The sequence below is a fragment of the Candida albicans genome, chromosome 1 (genome assembly GCF_000182965.3).
Source record: "Candida albicans SC5314 chromosome 1, complete sequence".
NCBI lineage: Eukaryota > Fungi > Ascomycota > Pichiomycetes > Serinales > Debaryomycetaceae > Candida > Candida albicans.
The window spans coordinates 17,335-43,509 of record NC_032089.1 but is presented as its reverse complement, the minus strand read 5'-3'; the positions used below and the strand labels follow the sequence as shown (position 1 = coordinate 43,509).

Below are 26,175 nucleotides of genomic sequence, written 5' to 3'. Positions count from 1 at the left end.
GTCTGTTTTGGTGGATTTTTCTTGTTGTCCTTACGATATGGGCAATCAAAGGACTTATATCCAACACGATAACAAGTACAACAGGCATTATTCTGTTTTAAAAATTTCCGTTCAGTCCAACTCAATTTCTTGGATTGCATCAGGTTGGCCATTATAATATCACCATCTGCATCAACGCCTCTTTCTTCACCACCCGAACGATTACCACCTTTGAAGTTACTTCTAAATTGATACTTATCCTTGTGAGATGGACTATGGTTTCTTCTACCTTCCTTGTATCTAATTTCATCTATTTGTTGAGCCTTTAACATAAGATCATCCAAACCATATCTATCATCAGCAGCTTCAGTGACAAGGGAAGCTTTTATTTCAGGTTTCAACCCACTATAATAGAATTCCTTCAAAAGAGTTGGGTCCTTCCACTCCGAGCGAACATACCTCGCACGCTGAATGAAATCATCAGAATATGACTTAACATCACGCTTCTGGATCCCATGTGTTAAATTTCTCAACTGCTGTGCTTCAAAACGTGCATCAAGGTAGCGATCTTTCAACGTATCACAAAACTTGTCCCAAGGGTATCTATCAAATTTAAATTGAGATGCCTTATACCAGATGAGGGCCTCCCCAGTGAGGTACTTAGCACAAAGACGTGTGAGTTCACTACCACCAAGACTAATGTTCCTTGCTTCGGCATACTCTTCCATCTCATAAATGAAGACAAACAATTTCTCTGGATCCTTAACATTTCCACCCTTGAACTTAGTAGGCTTAACCACATCCTGGGACTTAGTTACACTTTCAGCAATAACAGCACCAAGGTATCTTAATGATTCCTGATTCATGATGATGGGAGCTTGACCTTGAGCTTGACTTGGTGGATCAATGGAACCTGGCATGCTCATTGTAATCTGGATCTTAACGAGGCAATGCTACCAACTAATGTATATTTCGACTTGCAGGACCTATGGAACAGCTGTAAATGTAAACACTAATATGAAGAACTCGAAACAATAACTTTTATTCTGACTCTGATTCTGTATGGAAACTCACTAAGAAAAGAATATAAAATATATAAGAAGACAAAGGGAAAACTCTGACCCTTATATAGACCGAAAACTAGAGTGACGATGAACCATCAGACCACTCAATAACCAACTAATTTAATAATATCAAGAACTCGTCTAACGAGGTGTAAACAAAATACCGAAATTAGAAATAGAAAATAGCTCAATGCCAAGATGGTGCGCAACCACCAAGGTAATAAACAACCAATAGAACCAAGCCTTGTAAATCAGACAACGAGCAAGGCTGATTATACAACAACACCACAAGAGGCTCTTATGGCCAAGTTGGTAAGGCACCTCACTAGTAATGAGGAGATCGTAGGTTCGAATCCTGCTGAGAGCATTTCTTTTTTGTTTTTTTTTGCTGCAAGTATTGATCGACCTGAGCACTGCTAAAGATTTCCAATCCTTGGTCTGTGGCCACTGTTATGGTACGACTCTGTTTGTAGTTATTTTAGTCAGCAATCAAGTGGTCGTGTGCGATTGATGAAATTGATGTTTCAACCCGATTTGTAAACAAAACACATAGATTCACCAACAGCAGAAAAAAAAAAAGAAACCAAGTTTCTGATCTGTCCCTAGTATATATATTTTTTTTGAATTTTTTACCCCATTCAAAACCTTATATATATATTATTTTCAATTCATGCATACCCGTTATAACTATTATCGATGGTATCTGATAAATTAACGTTACTTCGACAGTTTTCTGAAGAGGATGAGCTATTTGGCGACATTGAAGGTATAGATTACCACGACGGAGAAACACTCAAAATCAACAAGTTTTCTTTCCCGCTGCTGGCACTGTCGCCGCTGTTTGCCATAACGGGCCAATCACCAAATATGAGGTCAATAAATGGGAAAAGAATAACACGAGAGACATTGAGCGAATATAGTGAAGAGAATGAGACTGACCTTACATCGGAATTTTCAGATCAGGAGTTTGAGTGGGACGGATTCAATAAGAACCAGAGTATATACCAACAAATGAATCAACGATTAATAGCCACAAAGGTTGCCAAGCAACGGGAGGCGGAACGAGAGCAAAGAGAATTGATGCAGAAACGACATAAAGATTATGACCCGAATCAAACGTTGCGGTTAAAAGATTTCAACAAGTTGACCAATGAAAACTTGACTCTTTTGGACCAGTTGGATGATGAGAAAACCGTGAATTACGAATATGTCAGAGATGACGTCGAGGATTTTGCCCAAGGGTTTGATAAAGATTTTGAGACTAAATTGCGAATACAACCGTCAATGCCCACACTTCGAAGTAATGCGCCCACACTAAAGAAGTATAAATCTTATGGAGAGTTCAAATGTGACAATCGAGTGAAACAGAAGTTGGATAGAATTCCGTCATTCTATAACAAGAATCAGCTACTTAGCAAATTCAAGGAAACCAAATCTTATCATCCTCACCACAAGAAGATGGGGACTGTAAGGTGTTTAAATAACAATAGCGAGGTGCCCGTTACATATCCGTCCATTAGTAATATGAAACTAAACAAAGAAAAAAATAGGTGGGAAGGAAATGATATAGACTTGATTCGATTTGAAAAGCCGTCTTTGATTACTCACAAAGAAAACAAAACTAAGAAACGACAAGGAAATATGGTCTACGACGAACAGAACCTACGATGGATTAACATCGAAAGCGAACATGATGTGTTTGACGATATACCCGATTTAGCTGTGAAACAGCTACAGTCACCAGTTAGGGGATTGAGCCAGTTTACCCAACGCACCACTTCAACCACTGCAACAGCCACAGCCCCTAGCAAGAATAACGAAACACAGCATCTGGATTTTGAAATTAGTCGCAAACTCGTGGATAAATTCCAAAAAGAGCAAGCAAAGATCGAGAAGAAAATTAACCATTGGTTCATTGACACAACCAGCGAGTTTAATACTGACCATTACTGGGAGATCCGTAAAATGATAATTGAAGAGTAACGTGTTGAGCTAGCATGCCTTTTCCAAACCTGTCTAATTCGGTAGTTGCAAACCGCTTTGAGCTAGAGAACAGTGAGCCATTAGCTTGAATGGTAAACCTGAGTGAGATGAGGTCATTGCGGGGATAGAAGGTTCAGTCCGTATACCCCAATTTTTCTATATACCATGTATTTTTATGTATACCTTTTTGTTCAATTCTTTTTTGTAGTTTACATTTTTGATATTTCCCGAATTGATAACGCCTTGCAAAGGAAATATTTTTATAACATTGTGTTTTCGAAATTATGTAAGGACCTTGCTATTCATAAAAAAACATGTTCTACAGATGTGTGACACCAACCTCAAAGAAGTTCTATAAGTTAGGGTTTTTGCATTACTACCTTTAGTTTAAAATAACCTTGGTGGAAATCCTTGATCAGGTTATCAATACCTGTCATTTTAAATATACAACTAGTCTCCACAACTCTTTTAGCAGAATATGCTGCAACAAATGCAAATTACACCAAGAAGCTGACGAACTCGTGGCAAGTATTATGCCACCACTAGTAACATTAGAGTATCGTATTAAGAGAGCCAACCATATTTCAGGATTGACGATTGGATTGAAACTAAATCAAACCACCCAAAATCCTTCCTCCATTTCATTGAGCTGGGTTTACCTGTCACTTTTGAAAAACGTCTCAAGTGTTTGGATATTTTATACTTTTCGCCTACAAGTTGACAAAGATATGAAATGACAGATGACAACCATTACTAGTTGGCACAAAGTGTTAGGTAATTCCAGGCAGAAGAACTCAAATATTTTACATCAATTACAAGATCAGAAGATAACGGAAGGAATTGTTAAACCAAGGAGTTAGTAGTTACTTGGAGAGTACACTCGTGAGATACTTTGTTAGACTCACACCAAGATAGTTTTCAACACAATTTGTATTTCCATTTTTAACTATTTTACGTGTATGTAAATATATATTTGAATCACGGTTTTAAAAATTATATTACATGGTAATTAAACCGAAACCAACAACGATAGAAATACCGATAGTGGCAATCTTAGTCAACAAGTTGACAGAAACAATGCTGGCAGCAGATTTACTACCACTTGAACCAGATGACGAGCTGGAAGAAGAAGAGGAGGAGGAGGAAGAAGATCCAGATCCAGAGTCAGAAGTCGATTGAGAAGTGTCGGTTCTGACGGTACCAGATACGGTACCTAATCCTGAAGAGCCAGCAGAGGACAAGTAAGCAGAACAGCTGCTAGCAGTCTTGGCACTTTGTAATGAAGCAGAACCACCAAAGTCACAAGCAGATTTGCTTTCCTTGTTTTGTTCGTAATACAAGTTCATGACAAAACTCAATTTATCCTTGCTGTGGCATGGGGAGTAAGCACCATATTCACCTGTGGTTCCGTTAGCATTAATACCATCACAGTCAATCTTAGCACAAATGTAGGAAAACAAGTCTGAGTAGTCGTCTGAATCAACCTTGTCGTCAACAACACATTTCAATGAGGCACTCATACATTCACACACTTCTTTATCTGGGGTTGGTGGCAAGTTTGTAGATGCTTCCCAATTGTTGGTGTTGGTTGGACAAGTGGTTCTGGAAATGGAGGAGGCAGATTCAGCAGAAGCCTTAGCGGAACTTGGGTGGATGTCTTTGATTTCTGATGAATAGTAGGAGTAGTCTTTCAAAGTTGAAACAGTGTTGTCTTTGATACTAACCAAACCATAGTTGTTTTCTTCTTCAAAATACATGTAAACAATACCACCAGACCAAACTGGAGTCATTTGGTCACCAAAAAGAGTAGCCACTTCTGTGAATTTTCTTGGTCTAACTTCATTACAACCGTATTCGGAGAAAAAGATTGGGATACCCAAGTTTTTGTAATCGTTGGTAGCAGATTCATAACCAGAAGCTTTGTAAGAAGAGTCTCCACACCATTCGTACATGTTTATACCGAAAAAGTCAGCAGCTTCGTCTTCATCACCACAAGCAAAGTAGTCGGCTAATGAAACTCTGATGGCGGAATCATCATTGGCAGAGTAACCGACTGGAATACTTCTGTAACCTTTGCTTTTGATGTAGGCTTTGGTATCTCTGATAGCAGCCTTAACGAAAGCAGAAGCGTCAGTGTTTGATTTCTTGTTGGTGACTTCATTACCGGCAAAGAAACCTAAAATGTTAGTGTAGTTGTGGAACAAATCGACAACAGAAGTGTATCTTTCAAAAAGATCCAAATCCCAGGATGGGTCGTCTCTGTTGATGGATTCATCTGGTTGGGACAAATCGGCAATGACATAAATACCGGCATCTTGCAACATTTGCATACATTCAGTATGGTCTTGACTGGTGTCTAAAGCATAAACTCTGATGACATTGGTGTCGACAGCTTCCAAGTATGGAATATCTCTTTTACAGTGCTCAGGATTAGCTAATGGGTCAACAAATGATTCGTTGGAGTCCAAGTTATTTTGTTGGTAAGCAATACCTTTGATGTAAAATTGGGATCCATTGTTGGAGTAGAAGAATTTGTTACCAACAATTTCAATAGCAGGCAAATCTTCGGCAGCCACGGAAGAAACGAATGAAGTAGCAGCCAAGATTGATGGGAATAAAGATTTCAACAACATAGCGATCGAATGTGTGTAGTTTCTTTGACGATGATTCCTTGAATTTCTTGGTAGAAGGAAAGTACTAAACGGTAAACGGATGAATGTCAAGAAAAAAAACCAGTTAAGGGGAGGAAAGCCAAGAAACAAGAAAAAAAAAAGAAAGATGAAGAAAGAAAAAAAAAATTGTTCTTGATTTGGACTAATTGTTCATTAAATATGAAACAGAGGAGAGTAAAAAAAAAACAAAGGTGATACGCAAAAGTAAATGTAAATAATTTCATCATTTATTTTGTCCTGTACAATTCTGCTACTGTTGTTGTTGGCTGTGCCTATTTTAATTTGGAGATAATGAAAAAAAATTTTTAACCCAAATTGGTTTTTTTCTTCGTTTGTCGGCTAAATTTAAAGCAAAACAATTAAGAAAAAAAATTTCGTGTCGTGTTAAGCCAGAAATTGTTCTCTCCTATTGTCGTGGTATTTATTTTATTGTTTTGCGGGTTTGCTCGTCTGTAGAGCGAATAGTACTACCACACGACGTACGGTTTGGTACAAGGCAGGTACTATACTACAACGCCAGCGATGTTTAAGCCAAGGAAATATTTTTTTTCCTTCAACAAGGCTTTTTTGTATCCCGAATAATAAGCTGACATGTTACCACTTCTTCCCATCTCATTGACTACCTTTGATTATTGATCTTTAACAGCAACTACAACACCCCAACCCAAGCTTGAACATATAGCTCGTCACTCCTCAATCGTTTCTACTCATTTCTATTCTAACCGGTTTAGGCGTTTTCATAAACACTGTCACAACAGGATTTAGTGATGATACTGCATAGTAGCTGACTATTTTTTGTGTACCGGATCAATATATTACACAAAAATGCACTAAAAAAGAAATTCATTTTGAGGCTATGTCGATTCCAGATATAGCAATAAACATTCCCTTTCATACGCTAGCCTTTCTACATTCGCCACCAAACCTTTGCAATTGATATGGCCACTCGATCCACACGACGCGTACACTTGAAAGGGATAATCAAACGCAAATACTAACATTTTTTGATGATGTCAAAACAACTTTAAAAATAGGTCTAATTGTTTTCAGGTACGCGTGTATGCTTGGATTAATGGGCTACATCATGGTGTTGTGCCCTGTCAACTTCCGACTCTAGAGATTGTCTCTGTCATGTTTTGACAATCGCGTGAATTTGTTCTTAGTGATTACTTGCATATGGCCCGTCAGAGTAATACCTGCTTAGATCCTGTTGAGGTATGTTCTGATTTAACCCAGACTAAGGGAAGTGTTTCCTGTACGATTAGTAGAATGTGTAGTGCCTGCAAGCATACTGTCAACTATGAATGATACCCATCAATAGATTTCTAGTGGTTAGTCTATGAAGGAGATGTAACACATATTTGCAATCCAACCTTTCTCTTTCTCTGAGTTTTATTCTTACTAGAAATAGATTAATAGCATAGTTAGTTGGCATTAACTAATTAACCCAACCGTTGATATAACAGTATTAATATCCACGATACCTAAGGCAGCATGTCTACAATAAAACCTTTGGCTTTTTATTTACAAGAGATGTGAAATTGCCAGCATATTTTCCCTGTTTTTCCGTGCAAAAATTGCCCCAAAAAATGATTTTACCACCACCTACAAACTCTTGTCTAACAAACTTAAGCAATGAAGTCACAACGCAATTCTAACAGCCGTCTTCCAAAATTTTATTGGTTGAGTCTTGCCAACTGATTACAACGGGATCATTTAACACCTCACCATGTACTTTAATCTTGGATAAATTTAAAATGCCGCACTCATCCCACCACCACCCCACTTTCTCCCCCAACCAGGAAAAATTTTGTAGTCAATATAAACCGTTAGATTCATACAGCAAACTAAAGGACAAGGTGTATACCCTGAACGTCTCTACACCGTAACTTCAAATCATCACCAACACACCCACAATCTGTTCACCTACATTCGTAGAAATTCATGGAAAAACTTCCATTTTTTAGGGCCACATATCCTGCATTTACGATACACCCGCACCAACAAACAACACACAATAAAGATTTTCACTTTTTTTTTTTCCAGCCTCCTCCTCCTCTCCGGTGTCGAGATTTTTTATTTTTTGACCATCTTATACTTAACTCTAGTTTCAAACTAACTCCACCAAGACAATGTCAGATACCAAAAAGACCACAGAAACAGATTCAGAGGTAGGATACCTCGATATATATCTTAGATTCAACGATGATATGGAAAAGGACTACTGTTTCCAAGTGAAAACCACCACCGTTTTTAAAGATTTATACAAAGTTTTTAGAACATTACCCATTTCATTACGACCAAGTGTATTTTATCATGCCCAACCTATTGGGTTCAAGAAATCAGTCTCTCCTGGGTACTTGACTCAAGATGGAAATTTTATTTTTGATGAAGACTCACAGAAACAAGCAGTTCCTGTTAATGACAATGATTTGATTAATGAAACAGTGTGGCCCGGTCAACTAATCCTTCCAGTTTGGCAGTTCAACGACTTTGGGTTCTATTCGTTCCTTGCATTTTTGGCATGCTGGTTATACACCGATTTACCTGATTTCATAAGTCCTACTCCGGGAATTTGTCTTACCAATCAAATGACGAAATTGATGGCATGGGTATTGGTGCAGTTTGGCAAGGACAGATTTGCCGAAACTTTACTTGCAGATTTATATGATACTGTAGGTGTGGGTGCTCAATGTGTATTTTTTGGATTTCATATTATCAAGTGTTTGTTCATATTTGGGTTTTTGTACACCGGGGTTTTCAACCCAATGAGAGTGTTCCGTTTAACACCAAGAAGTGTCAAATTAGATGTCACCAAAGAAGAATTGGTTAAATTGGGATGGACAGGTACGAGAAAGGCCACCATTGACGAATACAAAGAGTATTACCGTGAATTCAAGATCAATCAACATGGTGGTATGATCCAAGCACACCGTGCTGGATTGTTTAACACTCTTAGAAATTTGGGTGTCCAATTAGAATCAGGCGAAGGGTATAACACTCCGTTGACCGAAGAAAATAAATTGAGAACCATGAGACAGATTGTTGAAGATGCTAAGAAGCCCGATTTCAAATTGAAATTGAGTTATGAGTATTTTGCTGAATTGGGATATGTTTTTGCCACGAATGCAGAAAACAAAGAAGGCAGTGAATTGGCTCAATTGATTAAACAATACAGAAGATACGGATTATTAGTCAGTGACCAAAGAATCAAAACTGTGGTCAGGGCCAGAAAAGGCGAAACCGATGAAGAAAAGCCAAAGGTTGAAGAGGTTGTTGAAGAGTAAAGGGCGAGAGAGAAAAAAAAAAAGACACCAAAAAAAAAAACACACGTCTTTTTTTTGTCTTTTGTTGTTAAGTTTTAGATGATAAAGTATATAATATCAAACAATATAAATAATATATTAATACGTTTGTTGCCACAATTGTCAGAGCTTACATATATTAATTCTACTTCGCCGGAGGTACTCCTAAAGATTGAAGGGTTAGATCATAGTTTGATCAACTACGAATTTCTGAATAATCTACAGCAAATGGTAGGTGTCATCAACCGAGACACTATAGTTATTGAAAATCTTCTGAAATACAATTTGGATGAGTTTTCGTTGGTGCAATTGTTTAAGAAGTTGGGTGACATAAAGCAGTGTTATATTGTTGACAATAGGAAAATTGGGTTCATTGAATTATTGTGTGATGAGGTTGTCACTGTTTGATGCACGCCCCTACACCATGAACAATAAGAACGGTGTGTATATAAATAGTAGTGTGTACAACCCAATAATTAGTTGGGCCACTTTTCAAGAATGACTCTAAAGACATAGAATGTACGAACACTTGTATTCTGATGTTACCAGTATAGTCAGACCAGGAGAAGTGGGGGAGGACAATTCAGTGCCCTATACTAAGAGTAGTTAGTAGTAGGAATTTCATATTTTCTAACGTTATGTGCAGTATCGCTAATGTTTGCGAGGTAGATTTTGTGGAACTAATTAAACAATCAAAATGGCGGGGAGGGAGGAAATAATGGGGGACGATCTGGAGTAATAAAAAAAAAGCTATTTCCACCACGAATATTTATTGGAACTGTGAGGATGTAGCCCAGGTGAGGTGGCTTAATGAGCCTAGCTGTCACTAATAGTTATTGACTCTCAAAAGATCAGACTCGACACGTTTTCCCCACCGACCAAAAAAAGGTTTCGAGGATATCTGCATGCAACAACCATAAAAGATTGATTGACAACAGACTACTGTGAGAACTATCCAAAAAAATAATGCACCACAAGGAAATAGGGGGTCAATATAGTGTTATACATACGAGAGCAAATCATGATAGACTAAAAAAAAAGTACACAGAACACAATTTAAAATTCTTGTCACTCCTAAACAATTTAATTTATCCTATATATATTCGTGATTGACCCACTTTTTATTCGAAAAAAGCAGTCAGATTTTGTAACTACATATTCCAACACATTAGTACATGAACACACAGAATGACCACCCCAACATCCATTTTGTCACCCTGTGACTCGTGCTTGACACTTTCAGACAAGTCCCAACAATACAATTCCCAATACCTTATGAACTATCTATCTTCGAGGATCCCTGAAGAAGAAACCGAAGTATCAGAAATCACGGTGGTTTACGATGGTAATGCCAATATCAACATCAAATTATGCTCTGTTGTGTGTTTGATCAATATATATTTACATAAGAAGATAACTGTTGAGGATTTAACAGTGAACCATTTGTTTGTCTATTTATTCTACCACCAGCATAATTTATTCAATAAAGAAATATATATCGATCAGCTAAAACTAGTTCACTTGGGAAAGAAATACCAGTTCTCGACATTGCACAGCATACCTTCACCAAGACTAATTCATGACTTACAGATTGAACGGTACCCTACATTATTATTGAACATTAAAGAAGACAATTACCTACCATTTAATCTCGACGTTGGGTATTATTTGACCTGTCAGCAAACGTTTGTTGACAAATCTACAGGTGATGTTACTTGTCTCGACACCTTGATAAGAAAATGGAAACGACTTCAGAATCATAAGAACGGAAGCAATACATCTAAACGAAGAGGGCTTAAGAATTTTCTAAAAAGTATTATGGTTTGAGAGACTACCATATACGATGTACTTATTATGTAACAATTCTACAATTAGTTAAATACTTTGTAAAAATATATGAATTACTCGTACAATTAAATGACATTTATTTGTTATTTGTGTGGGTGTGGTTTCCTTTTACTAATACACCCAATGTATATATATGGGGCGACAAGTAAAAAAAGATCCCTAGTTGGTTGATATATGGATTTCTCTTATTTCATAATATACAAAACTCCGATGCTTAGTAACCGAAAGCAGCTAATTTTTGAGCGGCTTCAGATTCAGCAGTAGAAGCTTTAGCAGCGTTCAATTTTTTGGTCAAAGCCTTCTTCTTGGCGTAGTATTCAGCAGATTGGACTTTTCTCTTTTCTTCTAATTTTTCAACAACTGATTCGTATTTCCAACCAACAGCTGAAGATAATTTACCAACGGTGGTGTATTTTCTACCTGGTTTCAATCTTAAGACTCTCAAAGCTTGAGGAACAACAACTCTCTTTTTCTTGTCGTATGGTGGTGGGACACCTTCGAAAACCTTCAATCTTTCCAAGGCTGCTTTACCTCTGGCAGTTTTGTGAGGAATCATACCTCTGATGGCCTTGTATAAGATTCTAGATGGGGCTCTGAAATGGAATGGACCCTTCTTCTTGTTGTATCTAGTAGCTTTTCTCAAGTAGTCGTGGTACTTTAATTTGTTTCTGAAAAATTCACCAGAAATGTTCAATTCTTCACATCTGACAACGACGACTTTTTGACCATTAAGGATTTGTTTAGAAACAATAGAGGCTAAACGACCCAACAAATGGCCTTTACCATCAATAACAACAACTTTTTCAAATGAGGACATGGTTGATTGATTAAGATAGAAGGAAAGGTTAAAGGAAGTTTTCAAAAAAAAAAAAAAGAATTTTTTACTATAGGGAAAACGACTGTAGGAGAGAAAAAAAACTACTCAGCTCCAGTGCGAAACTGTAAAAGTTGGTGGTTGTAACCAGTAAAAAACCGGAAAAACAGTGCGCATTGGGTGATAATGGTCACCACTAAGAAAAAGTGTGTGTGCAGGTTAGGGCTATAGCCCTAATCCACACAACAAAAAATTTAGCAGCCAAAAAGAAATATTGATTCCCGAGTTCAACATATATTCACTATACAGTTAATTCATTCTTTTTAATCAAAGAGTTTACAACACTAAGAATGGCTTCGATTGAGGCTTGTGACACATCGTGATTGATACCACAACCCCATCTAGTAACTTTTTCACCATTGGCATTAACATATGATAATTCGATATAAGTTGCTGCCTTACTACTAGAACCACCTCCCAAAGAATGTTCTTGATAGTTTACAACTTCAAACAAAACACCGAACTTGTTAGAAATTGCATCAATAAAAGCAGAGATAGGACCATTACCTTGACCTTTAATGGTGATGCCATCATTTAATTGAGCAACAATTTCTCTTTCATCGTTTTTATTCTTGGTGATTTCAAAATCCTGAATGCTTAAAGGGGCACTCACCAAGTATTGTTCGTTGAACAAGTTTACAATTTCATCAACCTTCAATTCTCTACCCAACAGGTCAGCAGTGTTTTGCACCAATCCTGAAAAGGCAACTTGTAAGTGTCTTGGCAAGTCCAATCCCAAAGATCTAAGGATGACCCAGGCAGCACCACCTTTACCTGATTGGGAGTTGACTCTAATCACGGCTTCGTAAGTTCTGCCAATATCTTTTGGATCTAATGGCAAGTATGGGATAGCCCATTTGTCTCCCTTTTGTTTAGCAAAACCCTTTTTAATGGCGTCTTGATGAGATCCACTGAAGGCACACACCACAAGTGAGCCACCGTAAGGTGATCTTGCGGGCACCGGGATTTTATTACAACGTTCACTAACCTCAATAATGCTCTCGATATCGGAAAAGTCCAAATTTGGCGCAATACCTTGGGTGTACAAGTTCAATGCCACCGTGACCAAGTCAACATTACCGGTTCTTTCACCGTTTCCAAACACACAACCTTCCACTCTATCGGCACCAGCCAACATACCCAATTCGGTAGCAGCGACACCACAGCCACGGTCATTATGAGTATGGGTGGAGACAATAATCTTTTCACGTTCAGTTATGTTTTGACAAAAGTATTCAATCTGATCAGCATAAACATTAGGACCAGCAACTTCAACTGTGGCAGGCAAATTGAAGATCATTGGGTTTTCCACTGTTGGTTCCCAAGCTTTTTTAACGGCTTCACAAATCTCAACGGCAAATTCAACTGGCGTATCTGAGAAACACTCTGGAGAAAACTCCAAATTCCATTCAGTGTCTTGCATGTTAGGGTCATCTTTAGTTAATGATCTCACTAATTTTGTAGTTTCAATGGCCTTGTCTATAGCGTCTTGTTTGCTCATACCGAAAACAACTTCACGGAATACATCAGAGGTTGCCAAATATGTATGAATGGTAGCACGCTTGGCCCCTTTTACCGATTCCACTGTTCTTCTGATCAATGGTTCACGAGATTGGGTCAAGACTTGAATAGTTACATCATCTGGCGCATTTTCAACGGCGTATCGGGTGAAATCAAAATCAGTTTGCGAAGCAGAGGGGAACGAAACTTCGATTTCTTTAAACCCAATATCAATTAATTTATGGAAGTATTCTTTTTTTTCTGGAACCGACATTGGATCTGGCAAGGACTGGTTACCGTCTCTTAAATCAGTGGAAAGCCAGCGGGGAGCTTTAGTGATTACTTTGGTGGGCCAAGTTCTATTGGGCAAGTTGATCTGTTTTGGTGGAGAGTATTTTTTGGAAGGGTCTCTAAGCATATTCTTATATTGGAGCTTAACTGGGGGTATTCTAGATACCCATCTTTGGAAAACCTTTTGCATCGTTGTTGTGGAAAAAGAAAGGGTAGTTGAAGTGAAAAATTATCGAATCAGAAGAAAAGTATATTTAATCGAGGTGAATAAATTTCAGCCTCACCGGTGGCGGTGGTGTTATGACACAAGAATGAGTCAGCTCTCCGTAACAGGAATAACAGGTAGACTTCCAAAATAGGAATGTACAGCCAACTACATTTAGCATTGCTTAGTTTTTTTTTCTCATTTTTTCTTTTTTTGTTCTCATCTCATCACAAATGAAACATTTTTCTAAAAAAAAAAAAGATTCTTAAAGTTATAGCTTTTCTTTACATCTAATCGAATATGGCTAAAGCATCTAAAGTTGACAAGAAATTGTCTAAGAAGAAAGAAGAAAAACCTGCTAAGAAGGTTGAAGAAGAAAGTTCAAGTGAAGAAAGCAGTTCTGACGATAGTTCTAGTGAAGAAAGCAGTTCTGACGATGATTCCAGTGACGACAGTTCAAGCAGCTCCAGTGATGAAGGTTCTGATAGCGACAGCAGTGATGAAGAAGAAGTAGAAAAGAAAGAGAGTTCTAGTGATGAAAGCGATGATGAAGACAAGAAGGAAGAGAGCTCATCTGGTTCTGACGAAGAAGAAAAGAAGGAAGAAAAGTCTTCTAGTTCTGACAGCGAGGATTCCAGTTCTTCCGATAGTTCTAGCTCAGAGAGTGACAGCGATAGCGACTCCGATTCTGACTCCGACTCAGAAGAAGAACCTTCTAAGAAACGTAAAGCTGAAGAATCCAAAGAAGAAGAGTCTGCTCCAGTCAAGAAATCCAAACCAGCTGCTAGCACTGAAGAACCAGCTACGTTATTTGTTGGTAGATTATCATGGAACATTGATGATGCTTGGTTAAAGAGAGAATTTGAACACATTGGTGGTGTTATTGGTGCTAGAGTCATTATGGAAAGAGCCACTGGTAAGTCTAGAGGTTATGGTTATGTTGATTTCGAAAGCAAATCAGCCGCTGAAAAAGCTCTCGAAGAAATGCAAGGTAAGGAAATTGATGGCAGACCAATCAACTTGGATATGTCTACTGGTAAACCACATGCATCTAAATCCAATAACGATAGAGCTAAACAGTATGGTGACAGTCAATCTCCTCCAAGTGACACCTTATTCATTGGTAATCTTTCCTTCAATGCTAACAGAGACAATTTGTTTAATGTTTTTGGTGAATATGGTAATGTTATTTCATGCAGAGTTCCAACTCACCCAGACACTCAACAACCAAAAGGGTTCGGGTACGTTCAATTCTCCAGTGTTGATGAAGCCAAGGCTGCCTTAGAAGCGATGAACGGGGAATACATTGAAGGTCGTCCATGTAGATTAGACTTTTCAACTCCAAGAGATAACACCAACAACAACAACAACAATAATAGAAGAGGTGGTTTTGGTGGTGGTTTTGGCGGTCGTGAAAGATCAGCTACTCCAAGATCCGGTAACAGCACCCCAAGACCAAATAAGTCAACTGAATTCAAAGGTACTAAGAAGACCTTTGATTAAATCTAGTGTATAATAGTTAAATAAGTTTCCGTAGTTTTAAGCATAAGATTTGTTACCCATTTTTTTTTTCTTGCCGATTGTGGCACCCCTTTGACTAAAAAGGACAAGAAAAATAATAACACGACAATCAACAAGAAGCGAATGCACCAGAAAGCAAGATTGACTTGTCTTGGCTTGATCTCAACGGTTGGTGACGTACAAGCACTTAAGATAGAAAGAGGTTGGACCGAACGACAAGCAGATGTGGAATATTTCCGGAGTTTTTAAAGTGCTGGTCATCTGGTGGCGGTACACTGGAATGATCATAATATAACATAATTTCACACTAAAAATCAGGGCTTAAATGAAAGGCAAAAATTTTTTATCTATCATGGTATGGAAAAAACTAAATTCCCGCAAAACCAAACCTTCACTATATTGTGTAATTAAGAAAAACGTCAACTCTCCCCTCTAATTCCAAGAAAAAAAAAAAAAGGAAAACTGATAGATTGTGTTTCCATTGTCTGTGGTTCGCTCTACCCCCCCGTTAGTATTTTTTTTTTCTTGGTGGTCGGGTTCCTACTACACTCAACCTGTTCCTAGCTTTTGAGGTTTCGATAATTGACAAGTTTAAGAGGTGTATATTGGCGTTGTGCTGGGAACACCAAGTGTACTACATAAAATTTTTATTAGAGTTCACAGAACTGTTGTACATTGGAACAATAGATTTAAAGTTCACAAACAACTAGGAATTTCAAGGAGATAACGGAAATAAAAAAAACATCAGGTGAAAGTGTATTGCTTAAAGAGCCCACCTTCCCACACCCATAGTTGTAAGTAGGGCAAATAATAAATAGTACGTCTACCAAAAAGAAAAAAAACTAAATTAGTCTCCACCACCAACTGCCTCAAAAGAAAAAGAAAAGTTTATCAACCATTCTCATTCTTTCTTTTTTTTTTTTTCTCTCTACGAACAGAAAAAAACAACAAATTTCCTTACCTTTTTTCTTTATTGAAACACCTTTAGATTCCTTGCTTATACTGAACCATCCCACTAATGAGACGAGCAGTATCAAAAATACTACCCACCCCCAAACTATTTAACGACTCCGCCCATTTCCATTCAAATTTCAGGCTTGAGTACAACTCAGTTGATGATTTTTACGTACAGTTAGATAACCCACATAAGGTCTGGTTACCAGGAGAAGAAATCTCAGGACAAGTTGTATTAATTTCGAAAAAGAATTTGGCAAATATAGTCATAACGTTGTCGTTGGTGGGGTTTATTAAAATAAATGCATCGTCACATCTGAAGTTGAGGCCTTTGAAGCATACGTTATTTGATTATACTATTAAAATCTATGGTAAAGATGAAGAAGAACAAACAGACTCAGCAGAGTTTAGTAATGGACTTTTGAAAGGCGAACATGTGTTTCCGTTTATTGTAAAGTTGCCCAATAAAAGAGTATATACGTCGATTGATTTTGGGAAAGGTTCCATCAACTACATTTTGAAAGCAGCTATAGGAAACTCGTCGTCCTATGTGATACCTGCCTCGCCCGACAATGCCAGTACTAGCAGTTTAACGAAAAAGAAAATACTACAGAATCCTAGTCACACATCAGAAAAAGTCATAAGTCTAGTAAATCCAATAGATGTTTCGTTATTGCCTCGACCGAAACCAAAGAGATTGATTCTCAAAGATCCACGAACTAGCTCAAACAAAAAGTTGTCTCGCACGCAAACGTCAACGTCAACCATCAACACCATGTCTTCTAACGAACACGACCATTCGTTGCCCGAAGGTGCCACACCTGAAGATTCCGACCACAAATCATTAAAGTCGATACCTGTGCCCACGATCAAAGCCATATTGGAAGTGCCGCAGCGTGGATACTTGCGAGGCGAGCTGATCCCGATCAAGCTTTCTATCAACCATTTACGAAAGATCCAGGATTTCAATGGTATTATAATAACGTTTGTCAGAGTTTGTCGATTAGACAATGGCCCAGATGGAGTTGTTGAGTCGTTTAGAAAAGATCTACAACAGTTGATACTTCCCTTGTATGTTGATCCTGTTACTTTCCAATCCGAAATCAATTCGTCGCTACGAGTGCCTGCTGATGCCTTCCCGACAATTTTGGGGTGTCCGTTAGTTTCATTCCAGTACTTTGTTGAAGTACTAATAAACCTTTCTGGCAAATCAATTGCGCTTGATTCTGATGTTGATGCACGCGCTAAAGCCAACCCGCAAGCAACCAAATCATCACTGGACAAGTTTAAGTTTAACTTTGATTCCACCCAAACCGAGAGATCTACCTATATCAATACCGATAGTTATAAACGACTGAAGAAATTTCTACAATTGACAACAGAGATCTACATTGGAACCCATCGTCTGTCAACGCAAGAAGAGCAAGCACCACAAGCAGAGGAAGTGGCATCCCGCAGGTCGTCGTCCATGGCATCGAATTCCAATTCATCACCGGCAGTATTTTCTACATCCTCACCACATTCACCAGTGGAGCACCAGTACGCAGGTGCGATCAACTCAATACCCGAATCAGTTGCAGTTAGTAATTTTACACCACCTTACGAAAATGTTGTGCCGCTGTATGTGCCACCAGAATTCGTGTCTCATCTACAGAACCAGTCTGAGTTGTCAGAAAAGGAAAGAATGAGACAACATGAAAGTAGTCTTTTGCCGTCAGCACCACCTGATGATGAACAACCAAGTCCAGTCAACATGACTTCGAATCAACAACCATTCTCGTTTTTTACATACCAGAACACCAACACGTCCCCGCCAGTCCCATTGGATGACGATTTGTACCAGGAACCAGTTGATTCAGCGCCAAATTACTTGAACGTCAACAATGACCGTTTGATAGTTCCCCAGGATAATAACTCGAATTCAGAGACGTAAACATTACATATTATATAAAAAATTAAAATATACACACAAACACACACATATAAATTATTGATTCTGAGCTAAATAAAGTTGTTTTTGCAACGAAGTGACATTGTCTTTTAATTGATCTCTTTCTTGTTTCAATATATACAAGTCAGCTTCCAAGTCTTTGATTTTCATATTGTAATGAGCTGTACTAATAACGTCTTCGTCGTCGTCGTCGTCGTTATTAAGCTCGTCGACACCAGGACTATCTTCTCCTTGTTGGTATTCATTAACGACGGGGGTACCATCACGAGAGCCAAGTTTTTTGGAGCTGGCTTTTTTATAAAGTTTCAACTCGTTATTTTCTTTAATCAATCTTTCCATTAGAATTCGTTGGTTGCTTAACTCTTCTTGGTTCAATTTCAATGCCTTACTGGTATTGTTGACAGACTGTATAGATTCACGGTAGTTTTCTTCCACGGTCTTTAATGAAGTGGTCTTTTCTTGCAACTCTTTCCTGAGAGCTTCAATTTCCTGAGAGAATGTGGTTTCGTTTTGTTTACCAATCTTTAACAACTCGTCGACTTGCAGTTGTAACTTAGCCACCACGGGGTGGCTTTCTGGGTTGATTACCGGAGGAGCAGACAAGTCACGGCTAGAACTGGAGGCGTGTTTTTGATTCCACAACGACACCAAATTGCCCAATTGCGATGAAATGTCTTTTCTTGATTTTGCTGAACTCAAAATAGATCTGTCGTCATCTTGGAGTTCAACTTCGCCATCTGATATATCGTCGTCATTATGTATGGCCCTATAGTTTTCAAATTCCAAAGACAAACTCTCGAATTTGCTCTTCCAATCGTAGATTTGTTTGTGTAGAGCTTCTTGGTCTTTGACTTGGTTTGACAACTTGTCGATTTGTTCTTCTTGCACTTTGATGACTTTTTGGAATTTGTCTAATTCGCCAATTTGGTGGTCCATAAATGGTTCAAACTCAGCAAACTGGTCCTTTAACTTTACATTTTCTTGTTCCAAGTAAAGCAACTTGTTGTTCAACTCTAATCTTTCCAATTTGTAGCGGTTCAATTCGGAGATATTTGTGGCCGTTTGCGGCTGTTCTGGATCCCATGCACTTGGGTCGAGCGACGATTTTAGTTCGTTGATAAGAACGTCTTTTTCTTCAATTTGTTTGGTGTAACTTTCAGCATCGCGCTGCTGCGATTGGTGTAACAACGAATTCTGGCGTTCCAATTGTTCGATTTTTTCTGTGGCCTTTTGCATTTGTTCTTTGGTGGTGGCCTTGAGCTGGACCAATTCGTTGGTGAGTTCCGAAATAATCTTTTTAACTTTTCCAGATGCGTCAGGTGCAACTGCTGGTGCGACCACTGGTTCTGCGACTGGTGCAGTGACTGGTGCAGAGACTGGTTCCGTGACAGGTACCGCGACTGGTGCAACCTCTGGTGCCCCACTATGATCATCAAACTTGGGATCAAGCGATCTTCTTCTAAATGGTTCGTCGTCAACATGGCCATTTGTCACTTCTTGGGGTTGGTTCAACGAAGTTGTATCGTATGGTGGATCATCGTCGACTTGAGAAATAGTAGTTGAAGGCAAGTCGACTTCGACAAAATTATCGCCACCACCTTGTGTTCTTTCTGGCGATGGCGAGCCACGAGCTGAGGCTTGTGGGGTTGCAAAATCCTCGGGACCACCAGAAAAGCTTCTTGCATGACGGTCGTAACCTTGGAGATCATTTCTAGCAGAAGCAGCGGGTTTCTTGGGTTTTGGGAGTTCTTCGTAAGAGGCAACCGGTGGAATAATGGTTGGGGCATTAACAGGTGCACTTGCGGCAAGGAAGTGATCGATTATATTCAAGTCCAATTCATAAACCATAGTTCCAACTTCCTCGCCATTGAATGATTCATATGTTTCGAAATTGTGAGGATCACTATCAACATAGTCGTTCTTGTCGCCTCCCATGATAAGGATTTTATTGAATTTCGGTAACAATGTCATCGAGTGACCGCATCTTGGACCAGGGCCACTCTTTTCAGCTGACGATTGCAACAGTGACCACTCCAAAGTTTGCAAATCCAACACATACAATGAGCTGTAAATAATTCCTTGGAAATCATTACCACCATACACATACATTCTATCATCAGCCACACAACTTGAGTGTTCGTTGACTGGCGGTGGAATATCTCCGGTAGTTGTAACCTGGGTCCAAGTATCGTTAATGGCATCAAACACCCATAAATCGTTGGAAACCTTTTCATTATTGTAGACTCCACCAAACACGTACACCTTGTTTTTGTAAACAGACATTGAATGGTTGGTTAATGGTGGTGGCTTGACGTCGTTCAATGGCTCGACCAATTGCCACGTTGCCTTGGGGGATTTAAATGAGTTTAATTCAAAGTAGTACAAATCGTTGAAAACATCGTTTTCCAATTGACCACCAAACAAGTAAAGACGAGACGATGTGTTGTTTAATGATATCACTCCTATGGTATGGCCGTATCTTCCATTTGGTTTATTCAAAATGTGGTTCGGAATGGTGTACTTGTGGTTATTGATGTTGAACAAGTAAAAGTTGTTGTCGGGGAATCCGTTTGTGTCGGTATCGACAGTGTCACCTCCATAGACAATAAATGCGTTTCCGCACAAAACAGCAGCGTGGCCAACTCTTGCTGGCGGGTTGTTGTTGTTGACCACTTCGATATTTTCTGCGACATAGTTGATGATATCGCCCTCGTGGTTGATTTGCGGGACAATTTTCCATGTATCGCCAAATACTGACCCATCCTTCAATCCACCCATTAAGAACAACTCATTTTTTTCGCTAGCAATAGATGCGGCTGCGTGTCGGTATCTGGGGAAGGGGGAATCAAATAATTTGAACCGGTTCCATGGGGTTGTCACTGACAAGTTGGCGTGAGGCGGTGGCCTTGAGGTGTGGGCTGGTTGATTGGAAATCAGTGGCATTGGAGCTGCTGAGGAATGCAAAATGCTGGAAAACCTGCTTGTAGATTTTCGGTTTGCTGAATTGGTTGATGAGGAAGATGAAACTGTAGTATCAGGGTCCAGTTGATGGTCTTTTTTCTTTAATTTACCACCTAACTTAAAGAGAGCCATAAATTATTATCCAAATTTTGAAGTGAGGGGGGGGTGGAGGTTAGTTGATAAACAAACCGGTGAAGAAAAATTTATATTAAAAATTTCTTCTCGTGGGAAAAATTCACAAGAAACAACAAAATTGAGGAGAAAAACAAAAAAATGTTGGACAATTTTTTTTGGAAGTTATACAGTTGTCAATAAGGAAAGTGGGAGGTTTTTTTGAAAAAAAGTATGATCTACAAGAAATGGGAAATAATTGTATATTTATATAGAAATAAAATAGACTTTAGGGGTTCCCAAATGGGTCGAGATTCTGTCAATTGGTTATGGGTATAGTTTTGACACAAAAACAGAGAGGAAAAAAAAATTGATTTCCTAATTAGGCAACTCATTTATTACCACGAATATACTTGATTAGGTTAAAAGATTGGCCGAATAGATGAGGATGAGATCCGTAGCGGTTATGTAAGATTGGTGGGGCAATAAAGGTGTAAACAAAACTATGTTGTTGTGTAGAAAAAAAAAAAAAACATCAACAAAAAAAAATTCCACGATAACTCATTCACCAACGAAATGGACTCGCCGACGTATGACCCCACGACACATCTAAATAAAATATTTAGTTCTCCCGATACGTTGAATGAGCTACCTCAATTGTTAAACCATGTGTCGCAGTACAAGAGACAGTTGACAGAGGAGATTAATAAATCGACAGCCAAGTATGAGAGGGTTGATTTGTCGGAAGATATTTCCCATCTTGCCACTAGCATTGGCGAAATCAAACGCGATTCCAGTATGACCAAACAATCGATTTCCCAAATGACAGGCTCGATACAGAGATTGGATTGCACAAAGAAGAATTTGGTTGCGTCGATGACCTTGCTAAAGAGATTACAGATGTTGGTTAATGTGAACAACACGTTGAGTTCGATATTGCCGAGCCACGACTATAAGGAGATATATCAGTTGTTGGGTGTTTTGAAGGAGTTGCTACAGTTTTTCCAGCCGTACAAGTCGATTGACGAGATAAACCAAATCAATCTTATGGTTGTCCACACCCAGAACAAGTTGATTGATGATATTTTTATGGATTTTGAGGAGTACAAGAACAAGGATGAAGAGCAGTTGTTGTTTGGCGCCAGAATTTTGGAATTGATTGATGTAAAGTATAAGGACAAGCTACTTGCGTGGTTCTACAATTTACAGTTGCAAGATTTGCAGGAGATTTTTAGTGGCGAGGCTGGGTCGTTAGACAATTTGAATCGGAGGTTCATTTATTTCAAAAACATACTCAAACAGGTTCAGCAGTATAAGATTTTTCCGTGGGACATTTCTAATGCCATAACACAAGAGTTTTGCCAGATTACTCGACAGGATATATCAAAGTTGTTGTACAACTCCAAAATCGAGTCAAAGACGCTTTTGGATAATTTGACGAAAACGTTGGAGTTTGAAAAGTCTTTGGGTTTGCACAACGAGATTTCGCTGGTGTTTGAGCCGTACTTGTCGATCTGGGTGCATGAGCAGGATAAGTATTTGAATTCAAAGATGTTGGAGTTTTCGGCCGTACCGCAGTTACCGCCTGACGTGCCCAATATTGCTGTGTCGTCGACCGAGTTGTTTAAGATCTTTAATCGGTTATTGTCGCACATCACTAAGCTTACCAATGGCGATACCATTGTTGATTTGGCAAGGGTGTTTAACAAGTACTTGCTGGAGTATAATCGGAGGATTTTGGCTCCTATTTTGTCGACCGACGATTTTGGTGCTGAGTCGTTGAAATACTTTACCATGTTGTTGAACACAGGCGACTATATTATCAACAATATTGAAGAGCTTGCCGACAAGATCCAGAAAACGACAACGCACACTATTGCGCCGTTCAACACCGACGCGTTTTACCAGTTGATCAATAAGAGCATTTCCAGTTTATTGCTTAAAATGTCGATTGATTATAAGCCGTGCTGGCGGGAATTTTTTAATTTGGATTGGGGGCAGTTGGATTCGGTGAACGATATTTCGTCGTACATGAACGATTTGAAGAGCAAGACCGCAGAGAACTTGAGGGTGATTCTTCCGCTCATTATCAGGGATAGCTATGTGCGTAATTTTAACGACAAGTTGGTCGAGATGTTGGTGACCACTATAGCTAACAACCTCAAGTTTGTCAAGCCAATGACTGCGACGAGTGTTGAGCAGATACTTATGGATGTGTCGTCGTTGAAGGAGGATGCGTTGAGGTTTCCGTTGTTTTCGGTTAAAGATGTCTCCAAGTCGTACCAGAAGTTTGTTAACCACCAGTTTGGGGATTTGCAGAGCTTGCTTAAGTTGTTGATGGTGCCGTCAATTCCCGTTGAAAATCTTATTGAGAGCTATTTTGCGTTGATTGGCGACAAGTCGGTTAGCAATTTTGTCAAGGTATTGAAATTGAAGGGGGTCGACAAGGCGCAGCACCATAAGTATGTTGACAACTTTAAGTTGCAATTGAGTGTAGATGATGGGTCGGTTACAAGCTGTTTGTTGTTGCAGAATTTGGAGGAGGAGGAAGAGGCGTCACGTGCCGCGACCCCGGATGTGAAGTTGAATGAAAAATTTGATGTGAGCAAGATAAACGAGAATTTTAAAAATTTTGGTAAATTTTTCCGTAAAGATATAGGTAATGAAAGTAGTTAAGATTTGTGGTATCAAGACGGTGGAGGCAGCGAGTGTTGCTATAGACAATGGAGCGAATCTCTTAGGGTGTATACTAGTTCCTAATCGTGCCCGTACGATTGATTTGGAGGTGGCAAAGCAGATTGCTCGCATGGTAAAGAGAGATAGGAACCCACCGCCAAAGTTTGCGGGTGGTACCTCAACACAACACTTTGAACAGGTTGCACAATGGATTATTGAGAATGGGCCGTTTTTAGTTGGGGTGTTTAGGAACCAGCCAAAGGAAGAAGTGTTTCGTATTGCGAGGGAGGTGGGGCTAGACTTTATCCAGCTCCATGGACTGGAAGATAAGCTAGAGTTTTTGGGTACAGAATTTGGGTTAATTCCCAGGTATGTTGTTCCTGACGAGCTAGACCTTTTGGAAGAGCAGAGCTTGCTGTTAACGCAATGTGTGAGTTTGCCGTTGCTTGATTCGGAAGTTGGGGGTGAAGGGAAGTTACTTGATTGGACGTTTATTGAGAAGTTACCTACAAAAGCTATACTTGCTGGTGGGCTAACCCCTGAGAATTTGCCTACATTTGACAACATTTTGGGCTACGATGTTAGTGGCGGTGTTGAAACCAATGGGGTAAAAGATTCATTGAAAATTATAAAGTTTATACAAAAGGGACACGCTCAGTCGTCTTGATCCCAGTTGCCCGGTCTTGGCTGTTGTGGCATAACTGGGCCTCCAGCTCTTTTAGCCATGATTATTTGATCTATAGATAAGATAGTGTTTGTAGCATCAACAGCTAAATCTATAGCGGATTTCTTTGTAGCCAAGATATCCAACACGGCAGTATCAGCCACCTCTCCTGAATCTATATCGATACCAGCTCTGAGACCAGTGTCTTCAGCGTGGGCAGCATGGAGTTTACTTAATATTTCTGAAGAGTCGTGACCAGAAGTTTCGGCCAACACTCTTGGGATCACCTCAAATGCCTTGGCAAAACTCTTTATAGCTAATTGCAAGAGCCCAGGAGTGGACTCGCCATAGGCGGTGATACGCTTCATCAACTCTATTTCAACTGCACCGGCACCAGGCAATAATCTGTTATCTTTGATCAATCCTTTGATGGAGTTTACACCGTCGTCAATAGCTCTTTCAATATCGTCCAAGTTGTTTTGGGTTGCCCCTCTTACGACTATGGTGGCAGTTCTTGAGCTCGACTCGTCCTGTCTAAAGATTGTAACTCTGTCGCCACCAATTTCTTTGGTTTCGATGATATCGATTTCGCCCATTTCGTCTGGTGTTGGTGCGCCCAAACGAGGCAAGGGGGTGGCGCCACACACCTGGCAGATTCTTCTTAAATCGAATTTCGATGGCACTCTCAACACCAAGATGCCGTACTTGTTGAGGTAATGTAACGCCAACTCGCCCACACTAGAACCAGCAACAACCACCTTAACTCCTGAATCGTGGATTTCCTTGCACAACTGGTCCAACTGTTGTTCTTCGCCCTTGGTGAAATCAAGCATTTCCTGGGCATTGTGGAGGAGCACTGTACCTTTGGTTTCGGTGGTGGAAATATCGATGGGGTTGGTAAACACGACAACTTTGGATTTGGCGGCGTTTTTGACGGTACCTTCAGGTTCTCTTGGGAAGACCATACCCTTGACCACTTGCGATTGGGAGAGCGATGCACCCATGACCTTGACCACTCTTATGTTGTCGACATTGAAAGACCCGTTCTTCATAACTAGGGCAACGGCATCAACGACGAGTTTGGCGATGGTATCTTCTACGCCGTACTGTTTAGCGGCGATCACTGGCTTCACTGCTTTTAATAGGTCAGTTTCGAACGACTCGACTTTTTCAACGACCAACTCGTCCAATGTTTTCATCACAAACTTGTTTGCCAAGTTGAACCCCTGGATGATTTCACTGACATTCAAGCCCAATGTTAACAATTTTTCAGCAACGTTGAGGAACTCGCCAGCAAGGATGATTACTAGGTTAGTGTTGTCGCCCATTTCGAATTCCTGCTGCTTTGATGCCTGGATCAAGATTTTCACTACGGGGTGGACAATTTCCAATTCGTTAAGCATGGTGGCGGCATCGTTGGTGATGAATTTTTTGCCCAACTTGTTGACGATGATCTTGTTTCTTCCACTTGGACCCATGGAGGTGAGTAAGATAGAGGCGATTTCACGAACTGCTTCAACATTTCTGATAATGGCTCCGTCGGCATTGGAGAAGGAGGAGTATCCTTGTTTGAATAAGCCTGAGTTTGGTGCTTGTGGTAACTTCAACGACATTGG

General features: G+C 39.5%; 14 protein-coding genes and 1 non-coding gene across 15 annotated transcripts, besides 2 other annotated features; 9 read left to right on the top strand and 6 right to left on the bottom strand. All coding sequences in view use genetic code 12, as the record gives it.

The window, feature by feature from the left end:
- Positions 1-1,325: part of a mobile genetic element ((Tca8-1) Retrotransposon Tca8 on Chromosome 1, about 4 kbp member of the gypsy group with two partial ORFs similar to gag and pol, flanked by 395-bp LTRs (beta elements)) that runs on past the window's edge.
- CAALFM_C100270WA (uncharacterized protein) lies at positions 6-905 on the bottom strand (the record flags this gene model as incomplete). Its single annotated transcript, XM_713948.2, has 1 exon — positions 6-905. A coding segment is annotated over one exon (900 nt), but the record flags the coding sequence as incomplete, so codon positions are not given.
- Positions 975-1,325: a long terminal repeat ((beta-1b) Long terminal repeat (LTR) associated with the transposon Tca8; about 395 bp long, 6-8 copies per genome).
- A 12-nt stretch (positions 1,326-1,337) lies between these two features.
- Positions 1,338-1,410, top strand: tT(AGU)6. The gene has a single exon. It is a non-coding gene; the product is annotated as a tRNA-Thr (tRNA).
- Positions 1,411-1,739: 329 nt separating this feature from the next.
- On the top strand, positions 1,740-3,026 carry BFA1 (Bfa1p; the record flags this gene model as incomplete). The annotated part of the gene is made up of 1 exon (XM_713949.1): positions 1,740-3,026. One exon carries the CDS (start codon positions 1,740-1,742, stop codon positions 3,024-3,026), a length of 1,287 nt encoding a protein of 428 aa, XP_719042.1.
- Positions 3,027-4,024: 998 nt separating this feature from the next.
- On the bottom strand, positions 4,025-5,659 carry PHR2 (1,3-beta-glucanosyltransferase; the record flags this gene model as incomplete). Its single annotated transcript, XM_713950.1, has 1 exon — positions 4,025-5,659. The coding sequence occupies one exon, from the start codon at positions 5,657-5,659 to the stop codon at positions 4,025-4,027; it is 1,635 nt and encodes a 544-aa protein (XP_719043.1).
- A 2,171-nt stretch (positions 5,660-7,830) lies between these two features.
- Positions 7,831-8,985, top strand: CAALFM_C100210CA (uncharacterized protein; the record flags this gene model as incomplete). The annotated part of the gene is made up of 1 exon (XM_713951.2): positions 7,831-8,985. The coding sequence occupies one exon, from the start codon at positions 7,831-7,833 to the stop codon at positions 8,983-8,985; it is 1,155 nt and encodes a 384-aa protein (XP_719044.2).
- A 78-nt stretch (positions 8,986-9,063) lies between these two features.
- Positions 9,064-9,411, top strand: CAALFM_C100200CA (uncharacterized protein; the record flags this gene model as incomplete). Its single annotated transcript, XM_713952.1, has 1 exon — positions 9,064-9,411. One exon carries the CDS (start codon positions 9,064-9,066, stop codon positions 9,409-9,411), a length of 348 nt encoding a protein of 115 aa, XP_719045.1.
- Positions 9,412-10,191: 780 nt separating this feature from the next.
- Positions 10,192-10,830, top strand: CAALFM_C100190CA (uncharacterized protein; the record flags this gene model as incomplete). The annotated part of the gene is made up of 1 exon (XM_713953.1): positions 10,192-10,830. The coding sequence occupies one exon, from the start codon at positions 10,192-10,194 to the stop codon at positions 10,828-10,830; it is 639 nt and encodes a 212-aa protein (XP_719046.1).
- A 235-nt stretch (positions 10,831-11,065) lies between these two features.
- Positions 11,066-11,668, bottom strand: RPL16A (60S ribosomal protein uL13; the record flags this gene model as incomplete). Its single annotated transcript, XM_713954.1, has 1 exon — positions 11,066-11,668. One exon carries the CDS (start codon positions 11,666-11,668, stop codon positions 11,066-11,068), a length of 603 nt encoding a protein of 200 aa, XP_719047.1.
- A 298-nt stretch (positions 11,669-11,966) lies between these two features.
- LEU4 (2-isopropylmalate synthase) lies at positions 11,967-13,706 on the bottom strand (the record flags this gene model as incomplete). The annotated part of the gene is made up of 1 exon (XM_713955.2): positions 11,967-13,706. One exon carries the CDS (start codon positions 13,704-13,706, stop codon positions 11,967-11,969), a length of 1,740 nt encoding a protein of 579 aa, XP_719048.1.
- Positions 13,707-14,021: 315 nt separating this feature from the next.
- On the top strand, positions 14,022-15,224 carry CAALFM_C100160CA (uncharacterized protein; the record flags this gene model as incomplete). Its single annotated transcript, XM_713957.1, has 1 exon — positions 14,022-15,224. One exon carries the CDS (start codon positions 14,022-14,024, stop codon positions 15,222-15,224), a length of 1,203 nt encoding a protein of 400 aa, XP_719050.1.
- A 1,036-nt stretch (positions 15,225-16,260) lies between these two features.
- Positions 16,261-18,129, top strand: RIM8 (Rim8p; the record flags this gene model as incomplete). Its single annotated transcript, XM_713958.1, has 1 exon — positions 16,261-18,129. One exon carries the CDS (start codon positions 16,261-16,263, stop codon positions 18,127-18,129), a length of 1,869 nt encoding a protein of 622 aa, XP_719051.1.
- A 54-nt stretch (positions 18,130-18,183) lies between these two features.
- KEL1 (Kel1p) lies at positions 18,184-21,240 on the bottom strand (the record flags this gene model as incomplete). The annotated part of the gene is made up of 1 exon (XM_713959.1): positions 18,184-21,240. The coding sequence occupies one exon, from the start codon at positions 21,238-21,240 to the stop codon at positions 18,184-18,186; it is 3,057 nt and encodes a 1,018-aa protein (XP_719052.1).
- Positions 21,241-21,795: 555 nt separating this feature from the next.
- VPS53 (Vps53p) lies at positions 21,796-23,895 on the top strand (the record flags this gene model as incomplete). The annotated part of the gene is made up of 1 exon (XM_713960.1): positions 21,796-23,895. One exon carries the CDS (start codon positions 21,796-21,798, stop codon positions 23,893-23,895), a length of 2,100 nt encoding a protein of 699 aa, XP_719053.1.
- TRP1 (phosphoribosylanthranilate isomerase) lies at positions 23,882-24,562 on the top strand (the record flags this gene model as incomplete). The annotated part of the gene is made up of 1 exon (XM_713962.1): positions 23,882-24,562. One exon carries the CDS (start codon positions 23,882-23,884, stop codon positions 24,560-24,562), a length of 681 nt encoding a protein of 226 aa, XP_719055.1.
- CCT8 (chaperonin-containing T-complex subunit) lies at positions 24,550-26,172 on the bottom strand (the record flags this gene model as incomplete). The annotated part of the gene is made up of 1 exon (XM_713965.1): positions 24,550-26,172. The coding sequence occupies one exon, from the start codon at positions 26,170-26,172 to the stop codon at positions 24,550-24,552; it is 1,623 nt and encodes a 540-aa protein (XP_719058.1).
- Between the last annotated feature and the right edge of the window lie 3 nt (positions 26,173-26,175).